Source organism: Phycodurus eques, chromosome 13 (genome assembly GCF_024500275.1).
Source record: "Phycodurus eques isolate BA_2022a chromosome 13, UOR_Pequ_1.1, whole genome shotgun sequence".
Lineage (NCBI taxonomy): Eukaryota > Metazoa > Chordata > Actinopteri > Syngnathiformes > Syngnathidae > Phycodurus > Phycodurus eques.
The window spans coordinates 23,811,282-23,829,321 of NC_084537.1; the positions used below are offsets into that span (position 1 = coordinate 23,811,282).

At 46.7% G+C, this 18,040-nt stretch overlaps 1 protein-coding gene across 1 annotated transcript; it reads right to left on the reverse strand.

Annotated features, from left to right (window-relative positions):
- Positions 1 to 240: 240 nt before the first annotated feature.
- Positions 241 to 4,967, reverse strand: LOC133411766 (histamine H3 receptor). Its single transcript, XM_061694442.1, is given in 5 exon segments — positions 241 to 333; positions 335 to 1,018; positions 3,317 to 3,483; positions 4,834 to 4,909; positions 4,911 to 4,967. Coding segments are annotated over 5 exon segments (1,077 nt in total).
- Between the last annotated feature and the right edge of the window lie 13,073 nt (positions 4,968 to 18,040).

The window sequence follows — 18,040 nt, forward strand, 5'->3', positions numbered from 1 at the left end:
TTGAAAAGAATAAATTCACCGTTTAGAGTTTAGGCTTATGTTTACTAGTCAACACACAATAAGCAGTTTATTGACCTTTGAGTACATTGCACACTTCTTTTTCCCTTAGCAGGCACCTGGCTTGGCAACTGCACACATTTGAGACATTTAGTGTTTGTAAGAACATAAATTGTGTTCAAGACAGCACGTTATTCTCACAGTAAATAATAGTTTACACACCTACAAGACCACGATGCTTATTTAACGATAGCATTTGCAATCTTTCGCAGTTTGGGCCGTAAACCGGGGAGCCTCTAATGGTCGCCGGCCCGCCCGAAGGACGGCTAGAGGGGGGAGTGGACGTTCGCCGCTTCGGGCACAGAATCTTAGCGAAGGCCCTGCGGAAGCTGCCGTGACACAGCGGGTAGAGGAAAGGGTTAACGGCAGAGTTGAGCCACAGGAGCCAGAAGGTGACCTCGTACCAATGCTGCGGGATGCATCGCCCTCTGCAGGCGGCACGGATGATCATCAGGAGGGTGTACGGTGCCCAGCAGATGGCAAACACACACACAATGATGGCCAGCGACTTAGCAATTTTCTTATCTCTGGACAGACGGTTAGGCCGCAGCGTCCCGCTGCTCGACGGATACGCTTTGCCCGAATTAGGAGAGGAGGCGGGCGAGCGGAGTGAGCCTCTCGCGGCCGTCTGGGGGATACCTTCCCCTTGAGTCGACACGGGTTCGTTTAGCTGAAGGTTGAGCCGGGCCTCCCTGCAGCGGAGCCTCCGCCGTCGTATGTTCAGATAAATGCTGAGGTTGAAGAAAGCCACCGAGATGAAAGGGGAGAAGAACTCCAGCGTGGAGGCGCACAGCAGGAAGTACCAGGAGTGATAGAATTCGGCGAAGCGCTCGTCTTTTGGCACCCGACTTCGGCCCACCGCCAGCTCCCAGAAAACGATGGCCGGGCTGCACGGGACAAAGGCCAGCACCCGCACGGCGGTCATCTTGATGATGGCCGGATGAGACTCGCTCTGACTCACCTACAGCAAACAGGAGCGGAAATCACACTCTCCATCCATTTAGCCGCACGATCGCTGGTGTTTATTTTTATTTGGATTTATTTATTTTTTAAACATTTCAATTGCGGGCACTGCTTTAAAAAGTCAAACTTTCTGCTTCGTCAACAGTATCTTAAAATATAGATTTCCACGTACGGTGCAAATTCTCATGTACTTTGAATTAAACTGGAACAGAAAAATGCAAGGAGAAGAATTGTAAAATGCTTAAACGTGATTCTTATTTTCACAAACAATCAATCGCGTTAAAAGTCAAACGCTACGACAAAGTCAATCATTTGTGAGATTCTTAACAACGAATAAGTGTCTTCCCTTGCAGTGAACACTCCCCAGTGTGCTGACCTCTCGCAGAACCTCTAAATAGGGAATCTGCATCTAATTTGACTCCATCTTTTCCCTTTCAAAGAAGACACTTTGCCGTGTCGCTGCTGAAGACCTTTTGTCTGTCAGCGTTCACAGAGACGGGCTTTCAAGAGAATGCCGTTCGGGCCGCCAGTGGCCCGCTTCTGCCGCGATTGATCTCGTCGCGATGGGAGGACGACGGCGGCGTGAGGAGGAGGAGGAGGACCTCAATGATCAAAGCGGGCTAATTAAAGAAGACCCTTAAGCTCGCTCTCTTTCTGGTGTCATTTGTACTCATCGCTCTGATGTGAAGTGTTCGCTCGTGAAAGGAAAGAGAACGCCGCCTTTGCCTACTACGCCAGGCCTCGTCCCATTTTGGCTGAGCAGCACGAAGGCGCGCAATCGGTCTCCTCGTGCACACGGACCAAACAAAAACAAAAACAAAAACAAACCTTCAGTGGGGAAGCGGAGGCGTTTGCAGAAATCGACATGTTTTAAGCAGAGTCGACGCATGCTACTAATCAGACCGAATGGTGAGAACTAGTGATGGCTCCTTACCGCCATCGGTCGGTATTTTCGAAATTATCCGGTGGCGTGGGTTGTTGATTTGTTTTGTCTTTCCGATCTGCTCGGAAAACGGTCAGAACGTCAATCGTAAATGTTAAACCCGTTCAATCTTTACGATCGCAAATCTTGACGTGTGTGTCAAGACGACCAGCTACGGACTCCGTGATTGTCACGTGAGTCTCCAGTGTATGCATGTTTTTGGGATGCGGGAGGAAACCGGAGTGCCCGGAGAAAACCCACGCAGGCACGGGGAGAACATGCAAACTCCACGCCGTCGGGGCCGGGGATTGAACCCGGGTCCTCAGAACTGTGAGGCTGACGCTCTAACCGGTCGTCCACCGTGCCGCCACACACGTAATGATTCAAAAAAAAAATACAAGAAAAATAATCAGTACGTGTGTACTTTAGCAACGTGTACTTTTCTGTGTTTTTTTTTCCAAAGCCAATTTTGTTTTTCGTCAGAGTCTCATTAGGGGGTGGCACGGGACTGAGCTGGGTCAGCCGTGATTAACCTGTGCAGATGGGCACATTTGGGAGAGCGAGGTGGCGGCGGTGGCGGTGGTGGCACTGACCTGGCACGCTGGCCAGTCAAAAATGAAGCCACAGACCGTCCACAGTTGGGCATGACCACCAGGTAAACTCTTACACGTACTGGAACCTTTAAGACTGAACACAATGTGTTCCCATTTGTGTGAATTTTAAAACCAAACGTTCCCATGGGAAATGAGTTCGGTTGTGGATGATGAGATCTAGCCGGCTGGCCGGCCAGCTAGCTGGAGAGGAGACGCGGCCGGTCGGGCGCAAAACCGACCCGGGTTCTACCAAGGGAAACGAAACGAACTAAAAGGGAAAACATTTTTGCGTCAGCGTACTCGCGTGCTCAAGGCAAGGTTTACTAAAGGCTGACTTCACGACGTCATGCTTTTTCGCATTCCTCACTGTCGTACCACCTTAAACGGCGCCGGCGCAGCGTTTTAGCAAGATATATGTGGATAAAACTGCTGCACAATAAGAGGAAGAGGAAAGGGAAGCTTAAACGTCATGCTACAGTAAAAAAATCATGGCTCACTACTGACATTCCTTATGTGGAACCTTTCCCCAGCTCTTCGCTGAAAAACTCACCAATTTGCATTTTTCTTTTTGCTGCCAAAGCCCTGTCTAAATACGAATTGGTGTCAAGGAAGTAAGCTGAAGTGATATGTCTCTTTTGACTTTTAAGGCATGGTTTTCCTGAAAGTGTGGAACAAAATTCCGACGACTCTTGTCACCCGAATGCGACGTACTTTTACCCTTTAAGGCGCTCATTATTTCGTGTTCCAGCAAAGGCAACCCGAAAGGCGGAGTTCCACTCACCGCTCTGGTGACGGACAGGAAGCGGTCGTAGCTGATGAGGACGACGCTGAAGACGGACGCGGCGCACAGCACGTAGTCCGTGACCAGCCGCAGCTTGCACAGTCCCCTGCCCAGCGTCCGCCGGCCACTGAGGATGTAAGGGATGTACACCGGGATGCAGAACGCTCCTGAATACAATAGAATGAATGATTAGGGTTTGGACGCTACAGCAATGCTGCACTTGCATTCATTCTATCGCCATGCAAACATTAGAACGCAACAGACTGACCGAGGAGGACGGAAACTGCAGGCGCAATCTATAAAAAGAAGCAACGAGATACTTTGGATCGTCGATATGACTACAGAGGTTTTGTTGAGCGGCAAATTAGGAATTCGAGTGAGAACCGCGGATAAATAATGCTCAAATATGCGCCAGAGCAAATCAGTGGCAGCAACGAGAACCATGCGCTATCATAACAACACTTATAAAGAATAAAACCAGTGAAACCGAGGTCATAAAATAAGTGGACTACGATCCAATTCCCTTCATTTAATAATTGAAAACAATTGAACGACGACATTTCTGAGGTTGTTGGAATGCAGCGGAATAGTAAAGGTTTACAATGCTAGCGGCATTTGGCGCGAATGGCACGGAATGAACCCGTTTAAGAAAGACGTCATCGTGACACAAGACGGCATGTTCAGTTCCTGCAAAATGGTCCTTTTCCTTGGATTCTTTATTTGTAAGAATAATAGCATCAGCATGATGCTTATTTCAATGATGCTTTTTTAAAATATTTTTAAGATTACTCTAAAATGCTGCGTCTTTGAGAAGGCAGCATTTATTAACCCTTTCATACAGTTTATTGTCCACGCATAATGTCATTCAGTTTCGAATTATCCTCAAAATAATCGTCTACATAAAATTCAGAGCGACACGTTGTTTTAAAATGTATCGTCAGTCCATCTGACACGAATAAACGTATGATTAGTCCTTAATGTTCTCGAGAAAAGGAAAAGTGTATTTTGCACGTTTTACACGAATCGCTTTTGGGATAGAAACATCGACGATCACACAATGTGAAATGTTGGCCAATGAACGATCGTTCTTATGCTGCCTACTGTTTGGAGAGTCCGACGGGTGCATTTGTCTGCTGGAACCTGCGCAAAGCTGCCAAGACAGCTCGCAGGATTCTTTCGAGCTCCCTTTTCAATACTGCCCCATTTCAACTGGCACACGGTTTATGCCGCGTTCAGTGAAAAGTCCCACCGTTGCCATCATTTCCCGAGATTTAACACGCACCGGTACAACTAAAATCGGAATCAAAACCCTCAATGTACAAAAAAAAAACATGTAGCCACCCCCCATTTCATTTCATTTTTTGTTCGTTGTGGTGTCATTTTGGGAAAAGTTATCAAATTTCAAGGGTGGAAAATTGCTGTTAAATGTTGCATGAAGACTTTATGCAATGTATGCCTTTACGTAAAGTCAATAAAGAAACAAAAACGGGGGGAAAGACGACTGCAGGCGGACCTACCGACAAGAAAATCCGATATTGCCAGATTGACGAAGTAGTAATTGCATTGCCTCCTGAGACTCTTGTCCACTTTGAAAGGCGAACATGACCAGCGCGTTGCCCAAAACCGTCACGAACACCAAAGTCACCATCATCGGACGGTCAGCTGCGATGCCACCGGGTGACTCCGCTAGGGAGCGTCAACAAACTACCGTCACGCTAATCACCGACTTTATGAGATATACACGCATGCTAGCTTTTTCATACAATCACAGTTGTGCACATTTCAATTGTTTATCATTTAATGTCTATTCTCGATGTCCAATTTATTCACCTAAAGCCAATTTTACACGTGTATTTAGAGGAAATTTGAGGGGGAACCCTAGTGCCTAATTCAGTCCTTTTAAACTGCTATTTTTCTTTCTTTCTGTCCAATAGGAATAACAGTCACTAAACCTTTGAATTCACATTCATGTTACTTGACCGTGTCCAAATCATCACCTATTACTTTAACACGCCATTAAGTTATTGGTACAAATATTTTTCATATTCAGTAATTCATGATTATTAATTCAGTTCTGTACTGTAAAGAAACTTTTGAATGCATGTCCAACTGTTCACTGGTTCAGTCATTTAATTCATAATAATAATAATGACTCATGTTTGCTGTGTATATGACAAGGACGTGAACGGCGAATTGACTACAGGTGTTTGACCCATGAATAAACCAAGACATTTCGCGATTCCGTTCAAATTGGTACTTAAACAGTTCTTCCCATCGCGCTGTTCACACGATGACATTTGGGGAGCGAGACGCCGCCTTCCAGTGGCCTTTGGACCGGATGTTCTCCGAGCGCAGCTGAGCTGAGCTGAGCGTGTCATCAGCGAGTTGCAGGTGGAGACTGGAAGAGTCACAGACAGGCATACAAGTGCAGCTCCTGGGAAAGGTTGGGAATTTGACCATTCAGAAACTACAGCAAGTTCTAGAAATATACAGACAGTATATACTGTACGCACAGTCTATGAGGGTCTCTCTGTTTTTTACATTGAGATTCTTTCATGGCATCTATTTCCTTTCCTCTTCCCTTCTCACACCATCCCCAGACCCTTACTTCCTTTTCCCCCCCTTCATTCCACCCTTCCTTCCATCACCCCATTTTTTTTAAATTCATGCATCCTTCCATCCTTGCTCCTATCACTTAAACCTGTTTTTCTTTCTCTCCTCCCTCATTGGTTCTGCTTTTTTTCCCTTTCCTTCCTGAACTCCATCTGCCTTCCTTCCTCCCTCTGCTCTTTGCTTCCTTCCTACTCTCGGACCGTTTCATTTTGCATCTTTGCTTAAAACGACAACTTTCCTGACTCCCGTTTGTCAGTACGAGGCTGGTTTACAATCTCTCCTTGTTCTTGGATAATTTCATATTACAACGTGAGATGTTTCACGTTATAACGTGAAAACTTTTCATGTTCTAACGTGAAATTATTCACGTTATAACGTGTCATTCATCACATTATAACGTGAACCATATCACGTTATAACTTGAAACGTATCACGTTACAACGTGATAGTGAACCTTTTTTTTTTTTTTTGGGGTGCGGCAGCAATACGCTTCCGTAAAAAAAGGATTGTCAAATCATTGTATTTATTGTTTTATTGATTTATTATTGTTTTTACATTTAACACATTTCACAGAAGATCTGCTGCATTCATGACCAGATGTGCATCATTTAGAATAAGGCGTTGTAGCCCGTGTGACACGGCGCACTCCGGCCTTTGCCAGGCCGCAGTGAAATAATGGCCTTCCCTTTTTCTTGAGCCCCACATTAACCTTTATTCGGACGATCACGCTACTTTTTCTGCGATCGGCAGGCCACGCGACGGTGGGGCTGTAGTGGCGCCGCCATGGAAACGTGAGTTAATTACACATATCGCCGGAGTGAATTAGTTGTGCCTCTGCCTCAGCGGAACAGAGATTTCACAAGCGCAAAGCAGGTTATTTTTTTGTGCACCGAGATAGGGACATGCAATTTCCTTGCTGTGAATCGCTGAGATGTTGCGCCCATCAAGCGCTGTGTAATGCGCCTTTTCCCATATTCCTCTAGCGCTTGTCATTTGGGTCGCCGTTGAGCCGGAGCCCATCGCGCTCACGCCCGCAACTATTGCCAATTGCGTGTTTTGGCAATGTAGGGGGAAACCAGAGTACCTGCGGACAAAACCCGCCCAAGCATGGGGAGCCTGAGCCAAGATTCAAACCCAGGACCTCTCAACTGTGCGGCAGATGTGCTCTCCACTGCCGCACCGTGTTGCCGTGGGAAAAACGCTTAACCCGCAAATGCTCGTAACGGCTGAAGAAAAAAAAACATTTCTCGCATGGCTGAATCTGAAAAGTTTCTAGCCATACTAGTTTTTTTAGAATAAAGCAAAATTGTCCCTCATGGAAAAAAGGTTCCCCTTTCTTCTTAATTTGTTCCACGTACAAAAAGAGCAACCCAAAGAAAGGTCTTAGAAGCTGTTTTGTCTTTGTTTTTTTGTTTTGTTTTCATCATGTAAAGCACATTGTGCATGAAATGCGCTGTATAAATACATTTTCTTTCCTTTATACTCGGTTAATGCCGGCTAATGCAACACAATGCAACACAATACGATTCCGTATTCAGCTATGTCACGCAGGCCTTTTCCACGAACCCGGAACTTCTATCCGATTTCGATTGACACCGACAACGTAAAGAAAACATGCTGAGCACGCGGTTAGGCTCAATGTATACTTACAGACGCGTAAGCCTGCGTGCGACAGGACTTAATACCTCACGATCGACGTGTGCGTGTAGAGTTGAGAACTACATCCAACAAGAAACCAAATACCGAAGCCGATGTCACGGCAGGTTACGAAGGGGCAGAAGGGCCACTAAAAAGGATTTGTCAGATGAAAAGTCTCCCAATGACCTCGTCTCTCGCTTCCAGCAATATGAGCGCAAAGCGGCTACTGCGAGTGGGCTTCTTGCCGTGAAGGTCGGTCGCAGTTCAAATGCTAATGCGTGCACGTCAGAGCCAAAGCAAACTCGCGTGACTTCCCAGTCCGACGGTCTGTTACCCGCTGCTGGCATTTAGCTGGCTTAAGACGTGCTGCGGGTGTGCCCTGGTCGTGACGCGAGCGTGTTCGATTTTTCATCCACCCGTGAATATCTGCACCCCGCCCTCATTTCGGCTCCACGGGAACGACGACACTATCGATTGCAAACGTTGAACTCGAGAAGACGGATGCCAAAGAAACATGGTCTCCCGATATGAATCTCCGTGGGAACCCACTTACCCGTCAATACGGAAATGTCTCAAATGATTCTGGAGATTTAGCATATAGGTTCACTTCCATTTTGGAGTGGACTCACGCAAAGAGAGTTGGTGAAGATAATTTAATACGACGTAGTACCTTTCCTCAACTACGGATAATAGAAGCGCACAGCAGCATCTAACTCTGTGTATGTACCCTTTGAGCATATGACGTATGTTCTTATTCCCTGAGATTCCGTAGTCCTGATGGCAATAAATGGAACGGCCTTCGTTTTGACAGGGACGAACAACTGCCGACGCCGTAGCGGGACAACGCACTCATCAACACTTGGTGGACCGTCAAAATGCATCGCGGAGATGAACGTGTCAAACTTGCAGAGTCCGACAAGGGCCAAGGCAGAAGTTTGCCGACGTGAAAACTATTCGGTGTTGAAAGACAGACTTTCAGACCCGTGGAACTTTCGTCCGGGGTCATTTCCATTCCCGAGCAGTCGAGTGACTTCACTTCCTCTCCCGGTCCCGCAGTCTCTCGCTCTTCCCCCGTCCGTCCCTAAATGTCCCTGCAGGGGATTCTATCGCCCGGTTCCTTTTGAAGCGTGAAGCGGTGTCACTTTGCCTCCGTTATCTTGTCATTTGCCAGGGATTACGCACTCGCAGTCCGGCCCCTTTGCTTAAGAACTGGAACAGCTTACAATAATTGCCACGCTAATTAGTAGCAACTTGTCCGCTGAGCTGCTTCCCCCTTTGCCAGACCTGATATGCATTAATCAATGTCTGCAATGAGTCTTCAAGGAACCTAACATGCATGTTTGGAATGTGGGAGGAGACCAGAATAGTCTGGGAAAACCTGCCCGAGCGCAGGGAGGACAAACAAATGGCACACAGGGAGGCCGGAGCCCGGATTTCGAACCCCCGACCTCACAGCTGCCGGGTGGATGTGCTAACCGCTCGGTCTCACACGAAGTCACTCGCAGGTTTATGTTTTACTGACAGGGCGGCGGACGATGGATGGGACCAAAGGAATAACATAAAAGCCTGTGAAAATGATTACAATGAGATCCGATGAAAAGATTGATTCCCTTTGGTCTAAAGAGCCATTAGTCCGTTTGCAGAAGCAGTCGCCCGTCTTTCTGTTGAGGTGTTTGTAAAGTAATAATAGGAGACACATCACCGCATGTGTTCATTGGCTGACATTTGAAAGGAAAAGTCTTTTCTTCCGCAGCATGGCGCCCCTTATCTGACCTGGTGTGCGTTAGTAGATAGAGTAACACCCATGCGGAAGGAGGACTTGTACAATTATAAGAGTTAAAGCGGGTTAAACGTGTATCGATAATCAGGACGAATTGGAGGATTTCCGATCAAATTCAGCAAAAGACCCAATTGTCAGAGGCCTCCATTCTGTTCAGAGTGATCATTTTTCTTTCCTCTCCTGGTTGCAAAACCGTCGGGGCCGACAGACAAAGTTCAGACCGGCCCGCGGAATCCGAAAGCTGCGAAGAGATCTCCATTTTTCACAATTTCGGAGCCTCAGTTGACATATCTGGTGCTTTGTTTAGCCATTCAAATTTTGCACACTTGTTAACAGCACTCTTCTCTGCGGTGTGTCAAATTGATGCGCCATGTTTTCTTTCACTTCACAGGGTCTTTAAGTTCGGGAACGACCGGACTTTGCTTCAGGGAATTTCCGAAAATCGACAAAAAAATATTGATCGATCGAAGCTGAGGTCCATGAATATCTTATGTTGCTTATTTAATCCCAAACAAAATGTACTTCCGGAACAATCGAATCAATTCAAATTCAAATTGATCATGGAAATCTGTAGTAAAATAAAATTCAATTAAAAAAAAAATCCTTCAACGTACGAAATCAGTGGTGGACATCGACTGAAATTGACTGTTTGTGGTACTAGAGCGGCTCCAACTACCGGAGACAAATTCCTTGTGTGTTTTGGACATACTTGGCAAATAAAGATGATTCTGATTCTGATTCTGATTCTGATTCTGATGTACTGGAGAGACGTCAGTGGCCTCGTGACTGCCGCCCGCAGCTGTCAGCTGATTGGCCAAATTTGCTTCTCTCGGCCTGGTGTCACTTTTAAAAAGTGCGGAATCGTCCACCGACCTGGAAAGTAAGTCTGCAATGTATGATTTGGTCAAGTCTTTGTCCTTCATATTGTGCGCTAACACGCCAACAAACACGTGCTAATGTCGCCTTGTAATTTGTTGAAGCCGGGACGCGCGAGATGATTGACCACGTGGCGTGTGCACTTTGTTAGAATGAGCCGTTCTGGGTGTTTTCCGGTATTTGACAACTCGACGTCGGTCCGAGTGCGGCGATGGAGGACGAGCAGCTCCTCGCGTCGGCCGTTGCTCAGGCGTTCGGCGGCCGCTGCGGGCCATCAACTGTCGACGTGAGGCCAATTCAGTTCACCGTCTGCGTAGGCGCACTTATAAGACTTGTCGATCTCCCGGCAAAATAGCAAAGGCAGCTCCGCGTGCACTCCTCTCCACCTGGCGTGTTACCATGGAAACAGGGATGTCGTGGATGAGCTACTCAAAGTGAGCTTGAGTTTGGGCGTTTTTTTTGTTTTTTGTTTTTGTTTTTGTTTTTTTTTGAAAGAAGCCTTTTGCTCAGTAGCCTCCCCTTTTGCGGGGCGTGTTTACAGGCAGGTGCTGATGTGAACTTGCAGGACGACACGGGCGACACACCTCTGCGCAAAGCAGCCGGCACCGGAAGAAAGCTAAGCCACCGAACGAGAGAGGTCGAGTTCACCCTCGCTGTTGGCCGACACGAAGAGCAAACATTTGTGAGTGATGGTTCCAATTCCCTGTACGAATACGTTAAACCCTAAATAGGACACAAACTTTCGTGTCCATTTAAATGTGTCTTACGACGCTGCCCCGTTCTGGGTACTACGGCTTCCTCCTACATTCCCGAAACATGCGTGCTGAGTTGCGTCAAGACTCTTGATTGTGCAGAAGTGCGACTGCCCCGTGATTGGCTGGCAACAAGCCCAAAGTGTACCCCAGCACTTGTCAAAAGGCAGTTGGCATAAGCGGTCGAAAAATAGATGATCACGATGATCACGAATATCGGCAGATACATTGCCAAGTCAGCAAAAATTAATTGGGCTGAAAAGTAAAGGACTTAAAGGGACAGTCTTCAAAAGTCCACCATCCAGTGTAACTGATAATTGTGCTCAGTTTGACTCTCACAAGGAAATAAGAATTTCGAATTTCTTTGTTTCTGATATTTTTACAGCACTTCTGTAGTTAAATAAGATCAATATTACATTCATTCGATATATATTGAGATCAAAATACGACAGGTATGTCTCAATAAAATGGAACAAGTCCATTTATTTCAGTACCTATACATTATATCGATTCATTCACACGTGGGAAAATACTTTCAGGGGGAACATTTCTGCCTAGTTTCTACATTAAACATTTTCGTGTTTTGTTTTTTATTTTATTTTTTACATGATTTCTAGAGAGAGTGAATTTGGGGTTTTTGATTGCTCGCTGTTATAAGCTATAATCATCAAAATCATGCATATTTCAAAAATCATGAAATATTTCACTGTGTGTCGTGCATCTTTATAACGCCTTTGGCTTTTTGAATTGAACTACCTCAAATTAAGCTTTGGTCACCATTGTAATGAATTGAAATGTGCCTGCAGTGCCAAATTAAAACCTCTCTGACATTGTCAAAACAGAGCCTTATTATCTTTGCAAAGACGAAATATGCCCCAAAAAGAGGCTCTGTTCTGTTTTTCAGGATCTAATTTGTACTAAAACCAAATATTGGACAGTTGAGTAATGCTCGATATGCTTGGGACGGTGTCGCAACAGGAAGTTTCAGTACGGAGTTTTGCAAGTTTACTTGGCGACCGCTAGATTTCATTTTACACAATCTGGCATCAAATGCTCCCTTTTTTGGGATTGCCACGTTGTGTGTTTTTGTTGCCCTCGTTCTACCCTCTGCAGCTGACACCTGCTCCCTTGGTCAACATCGTGCCTTATAGTCTCAGAAATAACATTTGCTGTGCACCACCACGTTGGACAAGTGTCTCTTTTCGTTTGTTTCTCCAAAAGCACGCGACCATCAGAGTGCAGAAGATTGAAGGTTTTTTGTTTGTTTGTTTTTTTTCATGCCAGCATGTGATTACAGGAAGCATTTCATTGCATGTTGGCATTTGCGAAATGTACAACTACCGTATCCCCTTTCTCTTTGGAGGGCTGAATTAGAAAACAGGGCTGTCGATCTTTAGCACAAGCGTACTGCGTGGTATGTAGAAGAGATTGCGTTCCCTCTTGCACGTTCATCCACTATTTGTCAAATATGCGTGTGCGCGCAATCCTGTTAGTTGACCCTGTGATTTGACAGATGTCTCTCTTTGCTTATTTGTTGCTAATGCAGTTTTGTCATTCCAGGTCAATCCATGGGATCGTTGCTTCTTCATGCTCAAGTGCGCTGACGACTCCGCGCTGTCTTTTAAAGTCCCCTCAAAGACGGCCTCTTCGGCATCAAGAGAAGTGTGTTGCTTCATATCCACGCAATGACTGACATCGTGTGTGTTTGAAGGCTGCTGCTAATTCTCCTCTCAGGGGTGGTCGGATGCCTTCGAGGCGCACTCCTCTCGCAGCACTCGCCAACGGAACACAGAAGCCACGGGCGGCGGCGCCGGCATTGCGGCGAGCAACGTCACGCGAGCTCTCCGGGTGAGATTAACACGAACGGGCTGACGGACGGCGAGTCACGTGTGTAGTCTCGTCCTCGAGTCCGTGCCTCCGTCGCCTCGTAGGCCGCCGGCGCCTGCCAGCAAAAACTGGAGAGCGAGGTGTCCATTTTTCTTTCTATGGTGAAGAATGAGGAGAACTGCGGTGAGCACAAAACGTCACTTCACCTTGTCGCTCGAGGTCATTATCAAATACATTTTTGGGAGCAATAACTGTATTATTGTGTGTATTATTCCTTTTCCCCAGCACTGGCTGCACCTCTTCTCCTGAAAGCCAAAGAGACCAGTGAGCTCTCCGGTGAAACGTGTGCTGCTCTCCGGCTCTGCCTTCAGCTTTTTGTCCACACAAGAGGAGGTAGTGTCATATTTTCGACATCGCTGTGCATTATTAACGTTGTAACACATTTTCAAAATGTGTGAGACCTCTTATAGTGTGTGACGTACCCGAGATAACCAACAGAGCACAATGCACACAGCCATATCTCCGCAGACAACTGGAGTCTCCCACAAAGCAGGCGGCCGTCGTTTTGGCTGACCTGTGGGAGGTGGCAAGATGCCACAGGGCAGCTAGACTGCCAGCAAGGAATCGTCGTAGTTAGCCTTGTCTAAATTGCGGTTGCAAACTCCTCTCCTTGTCATTTTTACTGTGGTGAATGAAAATCAACATGCCAAGTTGCTCCTCTATTTGTGCCCGGCAACGGGATGAGCTTCGGGTTGCTTCCTCATTGGCTGCTTCTTCATGTCGAGGCCAAACTCGGTGTTGAGCACACACAAAGATTTGTCATTGGAAGTATTGGACAGCTTTATTGGCCTCTGGAAAGATACGGAATGGTTAGAAGATTCTCTAGCGAGCCAAGTTGTTGCAAGCGCTTGTCAAAGTGGCCGCGATGTGCCCTTGTGTGGGGAGGAGGCGCTTGGAGCGTTTGGTCAGTGTGCTAGTCACTGGGAAAAGATCCCCTTTTTTGCTTATGTCTGCATTTAGCTCGCAGATCAGCGCGCATTCGTATACTCGAGGGGGTCGGGGAGGAATAAGCTGGGGTGTGCGCGCGCGCTTATCGGCCAATTCGGTTCCAGGCGAGTGCGCCGAACGTGTAAGAGGAGACGTGAGGACGGCTTTCTCATCCAGGTACAAAACCGTCATCTTCTATTCTTCACACAAACCCTTTTTTGACTTCCAGTCAGCTACTTACGTTAGGCCTAAATGTATGTTGGTTTGATAATGAATTGCTCTAAAACCTTGAGCAAAATCTTTCTGCAGACTAAATTTACTTGATTTAGAATGTGAAATTGAGCGCATCACTGCCTGTCTCCTCTTTTTAATTGGAACCGGCCTTGGATACACGGAGCAGCACAATTCTGTGTAGATTAGCTCGCATTCAGGGCTCTCTTGACGAGATTGTAATCCAAGTAAAAGCTTTGAGATTCTATGACTAAACGTGTACGCAAGGATGTGCATTGCCTGCGCTCCTGTCAGAGGGATGAACTGGAAAGAAAACAGAACAACGCTTGCAAAATTCATTGCTGTCAGCCATATTGAGGAGAGATGGCCTCACAATCTTTTTATTGTGATAAGCTGCTGCTACTTTATCGTAGTAAGTGGATTATACTTTAACCGATGCTGAGAACGGCTGAATTATGCAGCGTGAACACTAATTCCGCCACCCCATTACCCTGCGTAACACCCCCCGGTCGTGTGTTTCATTCCAATGTCTCCGCAAATATCTCAAAGTGAAGCACGGCGAATTCCTCCGCGGTTTTCACGGGGAACACGACGTTGGCCCTCAGCAGCGTACGCGTAGTCTGACCCGCTTGGACGGCAGCTGGAGAACTTGACCAAGTCTGTACATATTCTCGTGTGCGTGCTCGAGTCGGGGCGCATTATGTAAAACTGTCGCGAGGTTGAGCTGCGAGTCGACTGTACAATACGGCAGGTTTATCACAATAAGGCTCAATATGAAGGGAGACTGTGCTTTGCAGCGAGAACAGCCGCCAACTCCTCCGGGAACACTTTCGACAAGGTTGTGCACTTTGCCTGGGAATCTCTGTTTTAGTAGCCACACAGTGAGCCTCGTTCACTAAGCATGCATACACACAGTTTTGTGCTTAAATTGCGCACGCGCACGCTTGACGTTCAAATCCGTCATTCATCAACATGTTCGGATTTGTTTCTGTTCGTACGCCGCAAACGAGTTTAGAAACTCCTCAGACCAGGATCAGCTTTCGAAAAAAAACTTCACATCTTTTACACAAAGCTGCACAACGTACGGGAACTACAGTCATTTATAAATGTATAAAAAAATTAATTTATAAAAAAACACAAATCATTTAAATGATAACTCAAAGCTGCTCACAATTAACCCTTTGTTAATGGGTTAATTGTGATCGGACTGCTCGCGTTCAAGTTTTTTTTTTTTGTCAAGGCTTCAGTATTCTTGCTGATACTTATGATAATCGGATTCACGTGTTTTTTCTGTGATTCTGCATGTGCAAATGTGATGGAAAGAAGCCAAGCTAACCGTTAGCTTAGCCAGTAAGGTATTTGCAAACTCTTGTCCTCGCCATTTTGATTGAGGTGAATGGCACCCAACCTCTATTGCTCCTCTATTTGTGTCTGGCAGCCGCGCCATCTTTGGGTCATCTCCTCATTTAGCGTGTAATTTGCCTGTCTTTCGATTTGACGTTACAATAACAGAGTCCGTGGCTCGGCTAAACTTGCCGTTGACGCCTCACGTGAGGACGTTTCATAAATATTTGGCCCGACCTTTCTGAGCAGATCGGGAAGGAAAAAGCACTCTTAACAAACCCATCAGCGCAGGGTAATCACTCAGGCTAATCTTTAGATACATCAGATAATCGGGTCTTTGCTGACATGGCTTGGAAGGGCGTGGGGAGCTCAAATTCGGCCCGATTATCGTTGTGTGTGTACCCCTCTTTAGATGAGGTGGCTGTGCTCCCCACCGGACCGCCGTGCTGCCCCAAAAGGCGGGTTAAGAGGATTTTCGCTCACCCGATATTTGTCCGGTATCCTAGATTTGGGTTTGTTTGTGTCGCATTCGTGGTGTTCAAAGCAGTTGGATTCCACAACCGTCACCAAACCGAGTGGTTTCCAGCATGAAAGCCTTTAGCGGTGACACAGAGATAAGCTAATCTGGCACAGTTACTGTCGTATTCGAGGCAGGAGGCTTCCTTTTCTTCCTGCACGCTGCTACGATTAAAATAGCAGGTTGCCCTTCAAACCCCCCGGAGATCAGAACGATCACAAGCCTGACCTCTACTTAAGCAGTGGGGCGTCTGACTGTCATCTCCCACCCAGGAGAAATGTATCTGCCGGCCCTTGCAACTGATTTTCCTCTTTTAAGCTCACGAGGCCTCGAAAGGAACTACAATACTGAACCTTGACCTGCGTGCATGCATGCAGCTCATACACTGCTAGTGCGCGTGCATTTGGAGCCATCGCAGATTTGCCCTCTGAGGTTTTCACTATCAACACATTTTAGAAACGCTCTAAGCTCTATCGTCTGGGTTGTTTGCCAAGGACAAGCATCCCTCCCAACTCTCCCGTCGGCGCGGCAATGGCACATGGCATCAATGAGGCTTAAAATAGATGCTTGTGCTCAGGCGAAGGGGATGCGGAGAGGGTGAAAGAGCTGGCACAGATTGTTGCGCTACAATGTGTCCGCGTCCTGGATGGAACTTTGTGCTTGCGGACATTTCTAACGTCTTATATTTCCACAAGAGGCTCCGTCTAATAGGGTCCTTGTAAGAGAAAGCAAATTGTTAGGGACATTGGAATGGTACGTTAGCCATTCAAAACCATATTCCATTTTCATTCCAGTCGGCAGCTTTGAATTCTCAGTATCAAGGGAAAAGAAACTGTTGGAGAGTCTGTGGTAGGAAGAGGGTCTAATGAATGTTCGTGGGGTTCTCCTTGGCATGTTTGTTCAAAGTTATTGGGGCACTTAGTCGATTTGTAGCCTGACATATTGTGATGAAGGGGAACTCCGTCCATCCATTTTCTGCAGCTTGGCGTATTCAGGCTGACATTCGATGAGAATACAATGACACGCCCCAAACTCACTCAAGAGTGCACCCTCGTAAAGGGGGGGGGGGAATACAGTAAATTTGCCTCAGATGCCAGTTTGACTAAATTGGGCGGACAGCAGACGTGCTAACCAGTACGCTTCCATTTTGGGAACAGAAAATGCTCGTGCTCAGGCCCAAAGAAGAAATTCAAATGAATTGTCACCACATCCTGCAGCTGCTGTCTCGGAGTGGAAATGTTGACTCCTCTTTAAGCAGCCCTGATAAAGACAATCAAATGTTTTTTACCCAAATGTCCCTGTGGCCTGACTTAACAATGTTCTTTTTTCCCCCGTCCAGATTGTTTGTGCTTTTGAACTGCGATTCTTTTTTCTACATTTACAATATTCAAAGGGTTTGCTTTTTCTATCAATGAATCTTTGTTCACTTCCGTACTTTAAAACACCTTTTTTTGCGGCTGTCGCGATGAGTGACGGACGGCGCGAATCTGCACGAGGTGATCGGAAACACTGATCTGCTGCATCTCTCGACGGCGCGGCTCGGGTTGCGCTAAAGGGACACTCAATCCCGCCATACACATCTTTGGCCTCAGGGTGTTTGGTTCTGATCAGAGGCAGTCGGATCTAATGGCAGCATCGCAACGATGCAGTCGCACCAACAATGATCAATGCACTCGTGCCAATCAAAGCAGGAGTGACGTCAACAAAGTGCTGTCTAAAATGGGGTGCACACGTACTGATTTTGAACATATTCCATTTTTTCCCCAAAACGTTCGGGAACCCTCACATGACATTGTATATGAGGTCTGTATCAAACAGAAATCGGCCGTTGCAGTTCAAGTTGAAATGTTTCTGCAGGTGTGGGTCCTGAAGTTGGAACAGGAGGAGAAGAAGAACAAAGCTGTGACGGAGGCGCTGCAGACGATCGCGGGCGAGCACCACGAGCTTCAAGCGGTCGCTGAGCAAGAGCCGGAGGTCGCCCGCCGTCGGCACCCTCGCCGAAGATCATTTCTATGACGCCGTTTCAGGTCAGCGGATGCAAAACCAACAACTGCTCATCAAGGAGCAAACCTTTGAATCAAGTAACTTGACCTGCAACTAACGATTATTATAATCGATTAGTCGGTCGTTTTTTGATGGATCTGGTTGGAAAAACAACT